Here is a 16,726-nt window from a genome sequence, read left to right as displayed (position 1 = left end):
CCACAGGGGCGTGTCCCCAGGAAGGGAGGTCAAGCCCTAGGCACTCTAAGCCAGTGGCTCTCAACCTTCCTAAGCCTCCCCCAACCACAAAATTATTTTGTGGCTACTTCACTAAGTGTAATTCTGCTACTGCTGTAAACTGTAAGAATCTGACATGCAAGATATCTGATAGGCAGTCCCTGCCGGGGTTGTGGCCCACAGGTTAAGAACAGCTGTTCTCACTCAGTGGGAGTCCCAAGCCCTGGGGCTGTACCCCGAGAGGAGTTATCTATCAGGTCTGGAATCTAGGCCAAGTGGCACAGTCTGAGAGACTGGGGACAACCTTGCCCCTACCTGTGCACCAGCTGCATGTTCTCCTGCTTCAGCTTGCTCTTCAGGCCCCCGCTCGTCAGGCTGTCGTTCTCCAGCTCTGTTACCTTCTTCTCCAGGAAGCTCACCTGCAAGCACGGAGGGTGGGGCAGGGAACAATAGGCTTTCGAAGCCACAGAACTGAGAATCTACAAAAGCCCACGTCAAGGATCTCCAAATGACTATGCATAAAAGAACACTCTGATTTTGAGAGGGAGGGAGGGGCACGTGATTAGAGCCCCACCCCCTTGCCCTGAACTCCTAGGTGGGCATAGGGTCCAAGCTCCCCTCAGAGAGCAGCCTGGAGTAGGTCCCCCACACATCCCAGGAACATGCAAACAGTCCCAGGGCGCACCTTCTCGGTGATGTCATTGTCGCAGGAGTCGATGCTGTCACGGAACAGGTCCTCGGTGCTGCCATTGCTGCTGCTGAAGTTACTGTTGTGCATGAGCTGCCTGTGGGAGTGGAGGGCGCCTGCCTGCCATGTCTGCCACAGCCTGGGACCCCAACTCAGGCTATGGGCTAGGTGAGTTTTCAGTACAGGGGCTGCCAGAAAAGAGGTCACAGGAGGAACACTCCATCTGACCTTCCCACCCAAATGACTGTCTACTCTAAGGATAGCTTGGCGGACAGGGCACTCCCCAAACCCAGGTCCTAAGTGGAAGGGTAACACCCATAGCCATGTGCACCCTAGAAGGCCCACTAAGGCAGACACAGTGAGGATCTGAAGATGCTGACCTACTACGTGGGGACAGGGCAGCGAGGGCAGGGAAAGGGTTGCTCTGCCCCTCTGCTGTCTCTTCCACCCAGCTGGGGATGTAGTCACTCTGCTACACACAAGGCACAGGCTAAATCTGGGCTGCTGCCATGGTGCCCTGGCCCCAGGACAGCAGAAGCAAGCCAAAGTGGTAAGCACTCAGCTCTTTGTCTCCCAAGAGGGTCTTACCGTCCAAAAGCTGTGCTTGAGATCTTCCGGTTGGGGCTAGAGAGAGAGAAGGGGGACACAGTCACTGAACAGAGAGGCGCTAGTCCACTTCCACATGCTGCCCACTGCACAACACTAAGGTATGATGGGCTGGAGGGACATCATTCATCAGCTTGGTGCTGAGGTGCTGCAGGAAACACCCCAGGGGCAGCCCTGCAGGGCTGCCTACCTGACCACACAGGGGGGCTTGTGCTGCCAGTCCCACCTGCCCCACCCCTCTGGGCTGCGGCCTCACCTGTTGGCCTTCAGGTTCTTCAGCCGTGCCTCCAGGTCGTTCAGCAGGTTGATCTTTTTGCAGCACTGAGAGCAGTACACATCCAGCAGTTCGCTGTTGTAGGCATGTCGCATCTTCCTTGGGGTCTGTCCCGCACTGGACGGTGGGGGTGGGGGGTGAGAGGACAAGGGAAGTCACTCTCCATGCTGCTGGCAGGCTGTGCCCGGCCCCACCTCACTGAGCTTGCTTAACCTAGTTCCCCCGAGGCTTTTATTTCACCTTTGGGGCAGAGGAATGGAAATAAACCAGAGCATCCCTTTCCCATGGTTGCCAGAGATAGAGGTGTGTGTGTGTGTGTGTGTGAAACAGAGAGAGAGAGAGAGAGAGAGAGAGAGAGAGAGAGAGAGAGAGAGAGAGAGAGAGAGAGCCCAATTAGCAGATAAGGCAAACTGAGAGTTAATGTCACAGGAAGGAATGACTCAGGCAGACAAGAAGGAGCCACAGAAGATCATTTGAAAGGTCCTTATAACACTGATGTTCTAGGAGGCAAGATGACATAGACACTCCCCACAGGGGTCTGCAGACTCCCAAGCCAATTAACTGTTTCTTCTCCAAAACAAAAGGGGAGAGATGTGAAACCCCCACCCCCCCAATCAGGATGTAAGAAGGCGGTATCCTGCCTGACAGTAGAACCATGTAGCTAGCCCTGGAGAGAGGGAAGGATGTCCTCTGCCTGTCTGACCCACTGGGATGAGGCTAGCCTGGTTCTGGCATTTTCCATGCCACTCCAAATGCCACCCAGAGCAAGGGAGCACCTGGAAGACACTGAAGATCCTAGATCTGAGTAGACATTGGTTCTGGTCTCATCGTCGGGGCAAGGGCTGCTGGGAGCACAGTCCACGTCATCCCCCTCGCCATAGTCTTCAAATTGCTCCTCGTTGCTGATGAGAGAGGCGGTGGAGTGAGTGGAAAGGTCTGACGTGGTCATGGATGGAGTGAGGACGAGGCACCTAGGGCCATAAGCACCCAGTTAGTGGAGGGCTGAGGGCATGGCCTGCAGCATCGGGGGGTGGGGGTGGGGGAACAGGCTGGCCTGCAGGAGCCTGGATAAGTCTGCACCTTTTGACTTTGGGGACCTCATCCTAAGGGGAACATCCCATATAGAGATTTCTTCCTAAGAGATGAGTAAATTGTGCCATCCCCAGACAGCAAAACACTGGTTATTTCTATTAGGAAATAGAATAGAGAGGTTTAATATAGGTTTAGCAATAGAGAGATTTAAATTACACTATAATTACAGTTACTGTATTAGAATATATATCAGTAAAGCAATTATTAAATTATAGAGCATCAAATGATTGCTGAAGGGCTCACACAAATATTGGTAACAAGGCAGAGAAATACATATCAATGATAAGTAAGATACAAGTTTCGACACTTAGTAATTTGACACTTAATAAATTTATTTTGAGACAGTGTCTTACTGTGTTGGCAGTGGTGGTGCACACCTTTAATCCTGGCACTCAGGAGGCAGAGGCAGGTATATCTTTATAAATTCAAGGCCAGCCTGTTCTACATAGATTATTCCAAGCCAGCCAGGGCTACACAAGACCCTGTGTTTAAAAAGGTGGAAAGGGAAGGAAAGGGAAAGGAAGAGAAAAGTAGACAATACAGATAGTAACACGGCCACCAGCTTGGGCTAAGGGTTGTTTTCTCTCATTCTCACTTTCCCAATCATCTTCAATTTTAATTATCCCTCAATTTTTCAAAATTTATTATAATTATTAGTGTATGTGGCACGCATACCCCTGCCACAGCCCACATGTGGAGGCCAGAGGACAGCAGAGTCCCTGCATTGCTATTTCTGCTGCATCCGCCAGGCCAGCTGGCCCTTGTCTCCCTGTCACAGAGTGCTGGGATTCATAGATGCTCCCTCTCCATCTCTGTGAGTTCTGGAGCTCAAGACTCCAGTCACCTTGACCCACAGAGCCAGCTTCCTAGCCCTCTCTATCTTTTATCATGACAAGTAACACAGGTGAGATTCAGCTCCCAATTTATAAAGCAGCATTTCTAGTCCAATGATGCCTAATTCTAAAGAATCATCTGTCAGAGACCCCAGATTCTAGGGCATCTCATGGGCCACCTATGTGACACATGAGGGCCTGGTTGGGGCTGACTACAGCCTGAGGACAAAGAGTGGCATGGCTCACAGGCTGCCTGCATCCATCTTGCCGACAGTCACAGAAAACTCTCTGCTTACCCACAGGCCATGACTCCGCAAGCCCAGGGAGTCCACACTCAAAATGGGAAACTTTTACTAGGGGGTTGGGGGGTGGGGAGGACAGATGAACACCTGGTTAGTTCTCAAACTCTGTTCCTGGGGAACCCCAGCTTCTTTTTAAGGACCACAGACAGCCCTGAAGGATGGAGGTGGGGGGGGGACACCTCAATCTGCATCTTATTTATTCATACTTTGTCCCCCCTGTGGGTCACTTGTACTTCAGGCAGTGTGGCTGGGAAGATGGCAGGAAAAAAAATATACTGCTCTTAGGGTAGAGAGATACCTGAGGGGGGGCCCACCCTCTCAGAGGAGAAGGGAGGAGGGACTCTGTGAGGGGGGACCTGGAGATAGAGTAGCATTTGATATATAAGTAAATAAATTTACAAAAGAGGAGCTGAGCTCAGGTCCCAGCACCCACAAATGCCCCTGTTACAAACACCCTCTTTGGGCCTCCATTACCCAAGCATGCACACCCACTCTGACATACACAATTAAAAATAAATATAAATAACTCTTAAGACACTCAGGCTGGAGAGATGTCTCAGTGGTTAAGAACACTTGTTGATCTTGCAGAGGCCTAAGGTTTAGTTCCTAGCACCCATATGGTAGCTCACAACCATCCAAAACTCCAGTTCCAGAGAATCCAGCACCCTCTTCTGCCATCTGTGAGCAACAGGTACACACGTGGTGAGTGCACACATATACATACAGGCAAGACACTCATACATATAAACATACATCTAACAATAGGTCAGACTTGGTGGCATACGCACATACCTTTAATCCCAGCACTGGGGAGCCAGAGGCAGGTGGATCTCTGAGTTCAGGCCAGCCTGGTCTACACAGCAAGTTCTAGGCCCATCAGGAATATATACTGAGACCCTGTCTTCCCCTCCCCTGCCCTGCCTAAGCAAGCTGACTTTTGCACAGGGGCTTACAATTCCAGGATTATCCATCCCTACTATCCAGACACCTGTGGAAGCAACGCATGCCGTGCTAATCCTCATGAGATGGCACAGGTACTCTGGAGATGCCTCCCAAGAACTCTACTTCTGGCTCCGGGGCCTCATGCCCGATTCGGCTCACTCACTTGTCCTCTGGCAGGAACAGGCCCCCGAGCTCAGGTTCCTTCTCCTCGCCAGAACTCCTGACAGAGCCCTCTGGGCCTTGGCTGCTCTCCATGGGGCTGTCCATGTCTAACTCCTGGGGTCCCTCGGGTAGGGCCAATGCCATTGCTTCCTCTTCGTCTTCCTGGAAGAAGTCGGGTTCCCTGGGGAGGAGCTCGCCATCAGCAAAGGTAGAGCCAGAGAAGTCGCTGCCCTGGAAAGTCAGAAGGGTGGAATGAGTGAGGCTGGCCCCTGGGACTCAGTACTCACCAGTCTACAAGAGTATCTGCAGAGACAGGGGTGTGTGTGTGTGTGTGTGTGTGTGTGTGTGTGTGTGTGTGTGCATGTGCACATGATGGCCAAGACGAGACTCTAGATATGAAGTGCTTGAAGCCTCAAAGGCCTCTCATGGTGGCTGAGTCATGCGAGTTCAGTAAGGGTGCTGTCTCCCAGGCAGAGCCACCCCCAGAAAAGGGCTACAGCCAGATCAACTCCCTTGAGGACTGGGCGGCTATGTCGGAGCCCTCGTCACAGTCTGCACGGGAAGCCGCATGCCTTTGTGAGGGCTTCTTGGCTGTAGTGACTGGGGATCCACCCTAGCCAACTGTCAGGGCCAACTCTGACCTCACAAATGGAACCCAAGGCACAGTGGTGCAGTGAAGTCCACACAGCTAGGGTGCACCCTCCAAGACCCAGTACAGCCACAACACCTCAGTGCAAAAGAAAGAATAGTAATAATAACATAACTATCTGTCTGTCTGTCCGTCTATCTATCTTGCCTTAAGCCAGGTTGCCAGCTGTTATGTAACACTTTACTCAAAACTGAAACATCCTGTCTCCCAGGTAACCTCCTTAAGACAGAAAGTAAACTCAGAACAGTTTCAGGAACTCCCAGAAACTGAGCAGATTCTCTCGGCCCCTCCCTCCCAAGACAGACTGCTCAGAGTCCCGTGCCAAGCTCAAACAGGTGGAGACCAGTCAAGCTGCATGAAAGAAATAGAGATAACCCAACTGCCTGGAAAGGGCTTAGGCCAGCTGAGGCACCCAGAAAGGACACTCTCCAGCCCCCTGTGCTGCCTGGAGGCTGTGCCATGTGCTCCAGGTTCCCAGATTTTGTGAATCCTATCCTGGGGTGGACTTTGGTGTTATTCCACTAACAACCTCAAGAATGCTCATGGATTCACTAGATGGACTTTGCTGGAACCTATATCCATACTTGGGTCTGCTGTGGGCTATCTGGAGTAAACAGCCAAGAAGTCTAGGTCACATCACCAGCCATGGATCTCTCACTCCTGGGCCTGAGATGGTCCAATGCCTTAAATGATGCTGATGTGCAAGGAGGTTCGTCTGTGCCTCTTGATGACATTATCTTGTAGAAGAGCTCAGGATTGACTTGTTTAGCCTAATGTAAGTAGTTGTCTCAGCAAATCGTCCCCATGGTACTTGGCTTTTGAGAGGACAGGCACTCCTAGTGGCTCTGCTTCTAAGCCGATGGTATATGCTAGGTCTAGGGCTAACTGAGAACTCCAACGTAGATGTTTTCCTCATCTCCCCGGGCTGCCTGGGAGCCAGAGGCCTCACAGAAGGGTCCATGAGAAAAGGTTCCAGGACACCAGAAGCAGCCACCTGGAGACAGGCTGAGCCTATGCTCTAAGGAAACCTGGGAGCTTTGAAGAGAAGATGATTCATAAACATGGTTCCCTGCCTGTGCCAGGGCTCAGCTGAACACAGATGGACCAATGAAATCAGCACAGGCAATCTCAAAGGTGGAGACCAGGGGGTGAGCAATCAAAGTCTTCCTCACGTCCCAAGGGCCGGACCACACACGGCTCCTAAGTTACTGAGCTTCATACTCTCAGTTCACAAAAAGCTCACCTGAAACACGGGAACCAATGGGACAGAGCAGCCAGCAACTACCTGAGACTGACGAGAATTCATGTGTCCTACTTCTGTTTGGAGTCAACTCTCCAGGACGGCTGTCTTTGTTCCCATTTTACTGATAGGAGAATAGGAGCTCAAAGAGTAACCTGCCAGAGTTCCCCATCTGGTAGGCTGGGCAGAGGGCCTGCCTGCTTCTGCCTGCCACACACTCAGCTCCCTTTGTCACAGCTACCATCTCGCTAGTCTTCAGAGTTGGGTGTGATAAGAAGGTGAGTCACTCTCTAGAGACTAGATGCTGGTGGTGATGCCCAGGTTCTCCTCCTAAGGGAACAGTCCACGTGCACACGCCTCCCCTACAGGAGACGCTGCTTAGCACAGGGACACCCAGGGGGGAAGTGAGGAGGTGGCCCGTCCCTCAAGGGATCAATCAGCTTGAGTCCTCTATGTCATCTCCCACTATGAGACCTGCAAATTTCACCTGACCAGACAGGCAGGCCAGGCTGGCATGAGACAAGCTGTCGGGACTGCCACAATCAGCTGTCCAGCTGCAGGCAGAAGCTGCATCTGACCTCACAAGTCCTTTCACCCCTTCTAGATCATGGCCTTGCCTGGGAGCCGTGAACCACACACAGTCCATGGCACACCAGTGCTCACGTAGTCCTTCACCCAGCATCCCACAGCAGTACAGTGACACTACAAGCCATGTATGCTCCTGACAGGGTGGAAAAGGTGGCCTCAAGGGGACTATCTTAGTCACAGGAGGGACAGAACAAAGGCCAAAAACACCCTTTCTTATCCCTAGACCAGATGGCCCTCCTTCCTGGTGGACTTTTGAGCAGAGGACTCATCTGCCCTTCACCTCTGACCTCTGACTGTCTCTCACAGCTGTCCCCAGAGAGTGCCAGAGGTCTACAGGGCCCAAATGCCCACTCCTGTCCCATCTAATGCAGATGAGGCTTAAAGCAGGCAGGTGGCTGTTGAAGCTGCCCAGCTGATGGAGGGCCGTGAAGCCAGGCTCAGACTGTCAAGAGTGGAGTGCCATCCATCTGCCCCCAGCTGTGTCCGCGGGTGCATGCCCACATCAACATTTTCTTTTAAAATTAACCTCTCCCTTTATTAACACCTTTTCACTCAACCCACAATTGTTTGCCTAAGGCAAGTGGAAATTCTAATTATAACTTCAAAATCAATTCCTGCAGCTTCCCCCCCAAATTAAAGCAGCACAGGGAAGAAAGTAAAGAAGTGAGCAGGATGGTACAGGTCCCACGCCGGTCTCAAAGCAGCCCTCCTCCGCCTGCTCCCTTCCGCAGGCCAGCCTCCCAACCCAAAGACCTCAGGAAGGGAGGCAGTTCTTGGGGGTACAGAAGAGGCCTCTGAGCCCACCCTGTTCCTCTCCTGGCAGGCACGGAGAGCTTGTCACACAAGAACCCCATCTGAGCTGGCCATGTTCCTTATGAACTCTTAAGGTGCATGGGAAAGAGAGGCATTCCCTGGCAATAAAGTCACCCTCACAGGGGTCTAGGTGGGTCTCTATATGCCATCCCCCAGCTATGCCCGCTCAGGCCAGAACCCCAAAGAGAACCTGTGTGTCATGTGGCTCAGGGCATTGGAGAGCTTTGGAGACTGTGTAGAAGCCAAGGATAAACCTCTAGGGGATGCCATGCAAACTCTACTCAGGCTGACGCAAGATGCGGGTCTCTGTGCTGAACAAATGCAGGCTGATTTCAGCAGCCCCAAGTTGGTCAGTCTCTCCCTAAAGTGCTATGTGTCATGAGATGAGGGACAGCTTTGTCATCATCCCACCTCATCACCATTCTGGTTGGAGACCCAGAAAGCACATGTCTACACCCTGCATCTCCCGTGGTGCCCAGGACCTGTCCTGAGAGCTGGCAGAGCAGGAAACCGGTATCCTAGGAGGTTGACTTTATACTGAGAAATATGGATGCTTAGAGCAGTTTTTGAGTCTCCAGCTCTCAGAACTCTTCTTTTTTGTCTTGATCACAAGTGGGGTGTGTGCGTGCGTGCGTGTGCGTGTGTCTGCGTATACAGGGAGAAGGGGAGGTCATCATGCAGTTGCCCTGGCATGGAGTACAGGTCCAAGCCTGGAGCTTATAGAGGCCTCCTCAGAGTCTGTACAGAATGGCTACATCTGGTCTTTAAGGGAGCTTCAGGAGGGCAGCGTCCTCAGCAGGCAGGAAGGCTATCTGTGGCCCCATCTAGCTTCCCAGGGCTCTGTCCCTGAGGGCACAGAGGTGACCCTACATACAGAGCTCCTGTCCTTCTAGGCCACAAGGACTATACTCCCATGAGCCACCATGGCTTGCTTGTGTCCAAACTCAGGGACACCTTCTTCCCCAACCTTGGGGTCCGAGGGGTGATGGAAAATAAAGTAGATGCAGTATGCCCCTGTGTAAGCCTAGCGGACCTCTGCGGCTGGGACTGCTGGAGGACACAGCTCTGGAGCCTGGCAGTTAGTCCCGGTGGACTCAGCTTCTCACAAGTCCTGTGTTCCTGGATAAGAAGCTACCTCTACAAGGCCCTGGGATTTCCTCTAGAGAGCAGGGACTGTCATTTCTGCCTGAGAGGCTGCATGACAATTTACACAAGTACCAGTTGGCAGATGTGGAAGCCTAAAGTCAGGCCTGTTGTGGGGAGAGGCTGGAGGCTGTGTGTTCAGGGCCTAGGTTGTCTGACCTGCCATAGGTCCTTGGCTGGTCAGCTAGCAAAATCCTGACAGGTATATACGGTTGGGCCTGGGGACTAATCCAAGGACAGGGATTACTGGGGACAGTACTGAGTCCAAGTCCCAGGAAATAGGACCCAGCTGCATCCCTGGAGTGTCCCCACCTCCATGTTTCCACTTTGTCCTCATCTAGGGATGAACAGAGCTGGCTCTAACTGGAAGTGGGTGCCAGAAGGCACACAGGCTGCCCAGGGAGCCCCTCTTCAGTCTCAAGAGCGTGTGTTCACCCGTCAGAAGGTCCCATAGTTGCCCTTCCTCTGTAGGAAGTTGGAAAGGGCTGAATTCAAGGGCTGCTGAAAAGACCCAGTATCAGTACACGTGCTGTGTTGTCCAAACCTCAGAGAGGCTCACAATGGCCCACTGTCCCTGCTGTGCAGGCAGGAGGTGCAGCAGGACCCAAACCAAACATCCACCTGGGGGGTGGGAGGCGGCTGGAGGGGGAATCTCAAGGTCACACACCCTAGGTTTCCTGGCAGCGGAACAAAGATGAACAGAGAACATAGACGGGGTACAGAGTGACTACATATTTCCGTTCTCTACAAGGGCAAAGAGAGTGAAGTTGTGGCCACAGGGAGGTCTACATCCTGAGCCTCAGCAGCCAGCACTACAGGAGCACACCACTGAGCACAGCCTAAATCAAACTGCACTGTGCCACAGGACCTAGATGACCATCGAGCATATAAGGCAGTGCTGCCATTTGTTTCATACACAGTTCCTCATGCTGTAGGAACCCCCAACCATAAAGTGATTTCCATAAAGTGATTTTCGTTGCTACTTCACAACTGTAATTTTGCTACTGTCAGAGGTCAAAATGTAAGCATCTGTGGTTTCTGGTGGTCTTAGGTGGCCCCGTGGGAAGGCAAATCCAAGGGGCTGTGACACACAACTTGAGAGCCACTCACTGATCTAAGATTTTGTTGTGGTCGCTGTCCAGCAGGGTGACTACTGGATGAGGTGTTTCATCTCTGAGCATCCACGGTGCATACATGTGACCAGGATTGTCACAGAGAATCTACTCAAGGACAACAGCTCACTGCTTGAGGATGCTGAAAATATGACAAAGCGATGGTGGGCGTTGGGGACATGATCTAGAGTAGGTTCCAGTCACACTCCACCACATATGAGCACTGTGGCCTTTAGGCGACTGAACTACCCTACTCAGTGCCTCAGTTCCCTCCTCTATACAGCTGAGCTAACCGACACACGTTAAGTGAATTGGCAATTGTTCTACGTAATCGTTCTTAGGACTTTGGGAAGGGCTTCGTGAGCTATTACTGTCATTAGTATGTTAAAGGACAGGATCCAGGGGCACATCTGAGTATTCTGAATTCTATCCAATCCCAGGGGAGGCTTTCCCTCTGACTGAGCCCTCAGTGATACACTGGGGTGGACAGAGGTAGGCTCTGTTCTAGGAGGCCAAGTTAACTTTTCCTCCCTGCACCAGGGTCCTCTCTTGCCCACTGCCTTGGCAGGTCTGTTTGCACGTTAGTCACACCCTGTAATAAGTGTTAAGATGAAATGCTGCCTAGAGAAGGGAGTCCAGGAGGCCCTGAGGTGCGGGCTCATCCACCCCCAGCTCTGGCAACAGGCTCCACTCCGCAGGCGGTGACTTGGAGCCAAAGCGTAGCTCTGTGGGGACAGGCTGGGTAAAAATAGCTTGGGCGGGCACATCTCAGCTTCCCTTGAAAACCAGGCACCCGTGGGTACACGTGGATCCCCCACTGCAGGGAAGAGGCTGGAGGTGGGCACAGGCCAACAATGGAATCTCTTGTGTGTGTGGCCAGTCAATGTCCTGGAGACGTGGAACAGGCCAGGGTCATGATGGGCTTTTCCTTTGAGTGGCAAGAACCTCCCCTTGAAGGGGAGCTCATGGTACCAACACCCCAAATTCAAAGAGGGTGGGCTAGGACTGCCTACGACAACATACACCCTCCTGACCCACCACAGCTCGGCTGCTCCCTTCACACAGACATGATGACCACAGTGGCTGGAAGCAATCCTGACGGTAGCTGATTTCCCCTGGGGCTGCCAGCCCTGCTATACACACAGTGACCGGATGCTCGTCAGTGGCTGCCTGATGCCAATCAAAGGCCAAAGGTGGGATCAAGTTGTTAAGGTCAGCATGCAAGCACAAGACCAGAACCTTGACCTATCTCCAAGGCCAAGGGAACCCACAGGAGAACTGGTCACTAAGCTATCTCCACTGCTCTGAGAGTAGCCTTAACCTGGGAGATCAAAGCTCTGTAGCCCTGGGCTTCCTATTCTGGCGCACGAGGCATAGATCAGAAGGCAGGACATACTACCATGTTCCTTCCCAGATCTACCCCACCTACCACTCCAAGAATGGCAGAGTTTGGTCCCTAGGCTCCATCCATGTCTACCTCTGAATCACCAAAGAGTCTCACCTTAGGTCAAGATACCCCCACTTCGGGAGCCCCCCAGATGACAATCTCTGTGCAGACATTCCAATGTTAACCTCAGTTGGACCTGCGACTAGTCTCAGGACAGGGTGAGGGAGGCAGGAGGGGCGCCACGGCAATAATAGATGTTTCCTCTTTGGTCTCAAGTCATGCTGGGGTTTCTCAGGCCCCTAGTGCTATTTACACAGAGCATGGGCACACAGAACTAGCCAACCACTGCCTGTGGAAGCCCACACATCCTTTCACCCCAACTTCAACTGTCTCCCAGGTCCCACACCACTCAACTCCCACCCGCCGACAAGAAATGGCAGAGATTAGGGGAAGGTAGACATGCTGGAGCTCCCAGAAAAACTTAGAAAGGAGACATCAAACAGCCTAAAGCAGACCAGAGATCTATTCCAAAAGGTACAGAGGCATGAGCAGTGTTAAGGGATCTAAGGAGCCAAGTCCACAGAGAGGGGCTGGAGTAGGGTACAGCACCAAGAGGGAGGGTCTGAGGTAGACCTGGGCAGCGCAGCTCTGGCCAGGGGTATTGCCTGGCTGACAAACATGTCCAACTGCCCAGAAGTCTGTGGCTCAGCCAGTGCCTGAGCTGGAAACCAATCAATGCCCCGCCAGACCTTTGACCCAGACCCCTGTGTCTTTGACCAAGGGCCTCCTGACACAGAGAGAAAGAAGCTGCCCACATTCTTGGCCAGGGCCTGTCTGGTGCTGCCAAGGAACTGGCCGCTGCTCCAGTGTTCTTTTTCATGCAGGTGAGCAGGGGCCCTACTGCCAAGCCACACCCCTTGCCACCACAGCAACCAAAAGAAAGCTGGCAGGGCCACGCAGTCTCAGAAGTACTTCAAGGGGTAGGAGGCACTTAAAAATGATGTAGGATCCATTTACCAAGATGTAGCCCTCCTACGTACGTATTCATGCATCTTTTACAAGTTTCAAAATACATACAGAAAACTCCAGAGAACTGAGAGTGAGAATTTCTGCTCCCCCCCACCCCGGGTGGATGGAACAGGCAATGGAGGATTAGAGGAAAGATAGGTGAGAGTACCTTCAATCTGACCGGCTTCACACAGCATACTTCCCAACAACTGCCAGGAGAATAAAGCCAACAGATGAGAGACTGATGGGAAACTGGATACCTGCATGGTACCAGAGACACCCAACACACACACACACACACACACACACACACACACACACACACACACTGCAGACCACAGGAAAGCACAGAAACCCCTCTCAAGTCTTTGAGCACTAAGCAGGCTACTGTTCCTTTAACACAGTAATCAAACAGCGTCATCAATGGAAAGACAGACACTGGCTGGTGTCCTCCCAAGGGGGCCCACAGCAGGAGATACCACAAGTTACACGTCACTAAAAATGGACCAAAAACCAAACAAACGAACACCATGCCTTCTGTGACACAGCTGGCCTGGTGGACCACAAGAAGAGAAAAGGTCCCTGTGGCTCACACCTACACTCACAGCATCCGGGAGACTAAGGTAAGGGAACCGCTGTGAGACTGAGGCCAGACTAGGCTATAGAAACGGTTCCAGGTCAGCCTGGGCTACAGTGAAATCCTGCCTAAAATCAAATAAAGGAATGCCATGCAACAAGATTGGGGGGGGGGTCCTAGATCAGTGCCCTCCAACTTCAGTGTTACTTCATGTCACAGGGCAGACAAGATCTGCCTCTGGTTAGGAGATCTGGAAATGTGTGTTTCCAAGTTGAGAGGGGTTAAAGAGAACATTTCTAGCAGGGGCAGGCAAGTCACTGAGTTTGAGGCCAGTCAGGTCTACAAACCTACTTCCCGGACAGCTGGGGCTACACAGGGAAACCCTGTCTTGAAGAACCAGATAAAAGTGACATACACAAGCAACGCACCCTTAAAGAAAAACACTCCAGGATCAGAACCCCAGAAACACCAGGCCTGGAGAACCAAGCACCCCACAAGACTACCAGAGGACAGGCAGGAGAGCTTCTGAAGAGGCAACGATACCTAAACTGTCCCCCAATTCCAAATGGTGCATTTGGTCAGGAGCCCTGGCAGGGGTGGGCCTGTGTATGAAAGTGTGCTATCTCCCTCCACTGAGCTCCCTCGGGATCTTAGGCTACGTGCTCCCTCATTTTGCTCCTCCCTTTGGAGGAAGGCTCCCCAAACCCTTCAGCAATGTATGTAAAACTCTTAGCATCTGGCACCTCAGAATTCATTGTTGTTTGAGTTAGGGTCTTTTAAAAAAAAAAAAAAACAACTGAATGGAAAGAAACAAGAGCTTCAGAGTGAGCACCATCCAACCGGCTGGTGTCCTTAGGAACATGGCGATGCACACCTATAAGCCCAGCACTCTGTAGGCGGAGGCAGGAACACCAGGGATTCCAAGCCTTCCACCAGAGCTACATAGCAAGTTTGAGGCCAGCCTGGGCTACATGAGAACCTATTTCAAAAAAACAAAAACAAAAAACAAAAAAACATGCAAAACAATAGAAGGGAGAAGAGAAATGAAGGTGTGGGGCAGAGGGAATGACCAAGAACAGAGACTTTATAAGAAACACTCCTGATAGCACCCTGCCCTCAAATGTAGCTTCCAGAACCCTGAGGAAATTTATGTCAAGTGTCTAAACCACTAGGTCTGAATTACTTTGATATGATAGTCCCAACAACTAATAGTCCTTCCCTTTGCTTCAGGGGAGGCCCATAGGGATCCCCAATCAGTGGATGTTTCTACCCAGGCTCCTCACATGTATACACAAGATGGGAATAGGTGCCATAATAATAATAATAATGATAACAGGGGGCTGGAGAGATGGCTCAGCGGGTAAGAGCACCGATTGCTCTTCTGAAGGTCATGAGTTCAAATCCCAGCAACCACATGGTGGCTCACAACCATCCGTAATGAGGTCTGACGCCCTCTTCTGGTGTGTCTGAAGACAGCTACAGTGTACTTATAATAAATAAATAATAAATAAATCTTTAAAAAACAACAACAACAAAAATAATAATGATAATAATAACAACAACAACAACAACAACCATGGATATTAAAAACTGATGGTGCCGAGGCCAGGCGTGGTAGCCCATACTTTTAATTCCAGTGCGTGGAAAGCAGAAGCAGGCAGATTTCGTGAGTTCTAGGCCACCCTGCTATACAGATTAAATTACAGGACGGCCAGGGCTACAAAGTCAAACCTTGTCTCAGAGGGAAAAAAAGTTGCCAGTGCAGTCAGACAGTGCAACAGCAGAGGTAATTTTGTTTGTCCACAATCCTGCTGTGGGTTACGAAACAGATGTGAACAGTGACTAGTTAAAGGATGCAGAGACGGCAGGCAGGCAGGCAGCCACACAGCCACAGCCCCTGCTTGTACACACAGCCTCTAATCCTGGGGCAGCCACCTCTGTGGCTAGAAGGGCCCAGTAATTAAGCAAGATATTTCCAGTTTCTCTACACCAGACAGTATTTCTGGCTACTTAAAATCCAGAGCAGATTTCTTCCTTTGTTGTGGCCAGGACAGGAAGAAGGGCCTCTACCACTCTGGGGACACGTGGGCACCCAGCTCAGCTGTGATGCCAGCCTCCAGAGGGCCTTCTTCCCCTTCCCCCACAGCTGTTCAGTACAGTGATGGTAACTAAAGATCCAGCAGAGGCTGGCTGAATCATCTCCAAGAAAAATTCACAGGAGAGGAGGTAAACCCGCCTTCAACTCAGCCCTAGATGAGGTGTAACTGTACAAAAACCCAGGGTCTCACACCTAAGTGCCTTAGTAAACCTATTTTTTTTAACAAGAAGGATTCAAAGAAGATATCTGGTCTACCCCTTCCCCTCTAGTCCGAGTCAATGACCTTGATTTCCAAATGAGCATGTGGACTTCGGAGGCAAACTCCCAGGGTTTATGAAAACAGAATTTAAATTGCTTCCACATCTGGAAACAAAAGCGGCAGCTAGCCCCAAGAATTCCAGGCATGCCAGCCACGGAGAAGCAGAGGGTCCAGGGAGGCATTTCCTGTTAGCCTGAGGTTCCTTCACCCACCTATCTGAACCACAGAAAATCTCTCCACAAACAGAGGGGGGCTTGTAGAGCCACAAGGGGAGAACTCTTGCTTTCTCCCCTAAATCCTGTGAAGAGGCATATTCTACAGAGGACTGCACCCTAAGCACAGTCCAGGCTTCCCTCAACACACTGCCATTTTCCCTCTTTACATCCACATCTACCTACTAAGGCCACATGCACCTAAACCTCACTTCAGACACCGCAGCTATGTTCTCTCCCTTTTTTGTTTGTTCTTGGGATTAGATCTTGCAGTCTCTGTACCCTTGGCTGGCCTGGGATTCACAAAAACCTGCCTGCCTCTGCCTCCCAAGTGCTGGAATTGCAGGCTCGCCACTGCACTGGATTTGACTTCTCAAAGAAACTATTCCCCAAGCACCCTGGGAAGATTCCGTTCCTATCAGTCACTGTGCCTCAGGCTCTCCTAAGAAACTGTGGGCCAGGGCAACTCACGTGTTATTGTCAAAGCAAAACACACAGACTACACTGAAGCCTGCACAAGGGCTCTCCTGGCTCCTGGAACAGGCAGCTATTTTGGGCTACAAATTATAGCTTTTAAAGATGTGGCTGTTTGAAGTGAGGGCTTAATTATTCACATGGCCCGGCACTCTTGGGCTGACTTTGGGAGCTCCATATTCTATCCTGTGGCAGGAGGGGCACGGATTTCAGGTGAAGCCTTAGAAAGCAGTGGCCAGTCCTCCGCCC

At 51.5% G+C, this 16,726-nt stretch overlaps 1 protein-coding gene across 5 annotated transcripts in view; it reads right to left on the bottom strand.

Annotated features, from left to right (window-relative positions):
• The window catches only part of Rab11fip4 (RAB11 family interacting protein 4), a 108,023-nt gene that overhangs the window by 11,871 nt on the left and 79,426 nt on the right, over nucleotides 1-16,726 (bottom strand). For 4 of the 5 annotated variants that reach the window (XM_031351341.1, XM_031351345.1, XM_031351343.1 and 1 more), the window contains 6 exons: nucleotides 4,919-5,148; nucleotides 2,363-2,557; nucleotides 1,569-1,703; nucleotides 1,295-1,330; nucleotides 704-803; nucleotides 334-437 (listed from right to left, as the gene is read on the bottom strand). In XM_031351341.1, the coding sequence (XP_031207201.1) occupies nucleotides 334-437; nucleotides 704-803; nucleotides 1,295-1,330; nucleotides 1,569-1,703; nucleotides 2,363-2,557; nucleotides 4,919-5,148 (800 nt within the window). The remainder of the gene's footprint in view (nucleotides 1-333; nucleotides 438-703; nucleotides 804-1,294; nucleotides 1,331-1,568; nucleotides 1,704-2,362; nucleotides 2,558-4,918; nucleotides 5,149-16,726) is intronic. The other variant, XM_031351342.1, reaches the window with a different exon arrangement.

Source organism: Mastomys coucha, unplaced genomic scaffold (assembly GCF_008632895.1).
Source record: "Mastomys coucha isolate ucsf_1 unplaced genomic scaffold, UCSF_Mcou_1 pScaffold5, whole genome shotgun sequence".
NCBI lineage: Eukaryota > Metazoa > Chordata > Mammalia > Rodentia > Muridae > Mastomys > Mastomys coucha.
Note: the sequence above shows the minus strand (reverse complement) of the source record. Positions and strands in the feature narration are given on the sequence as shown.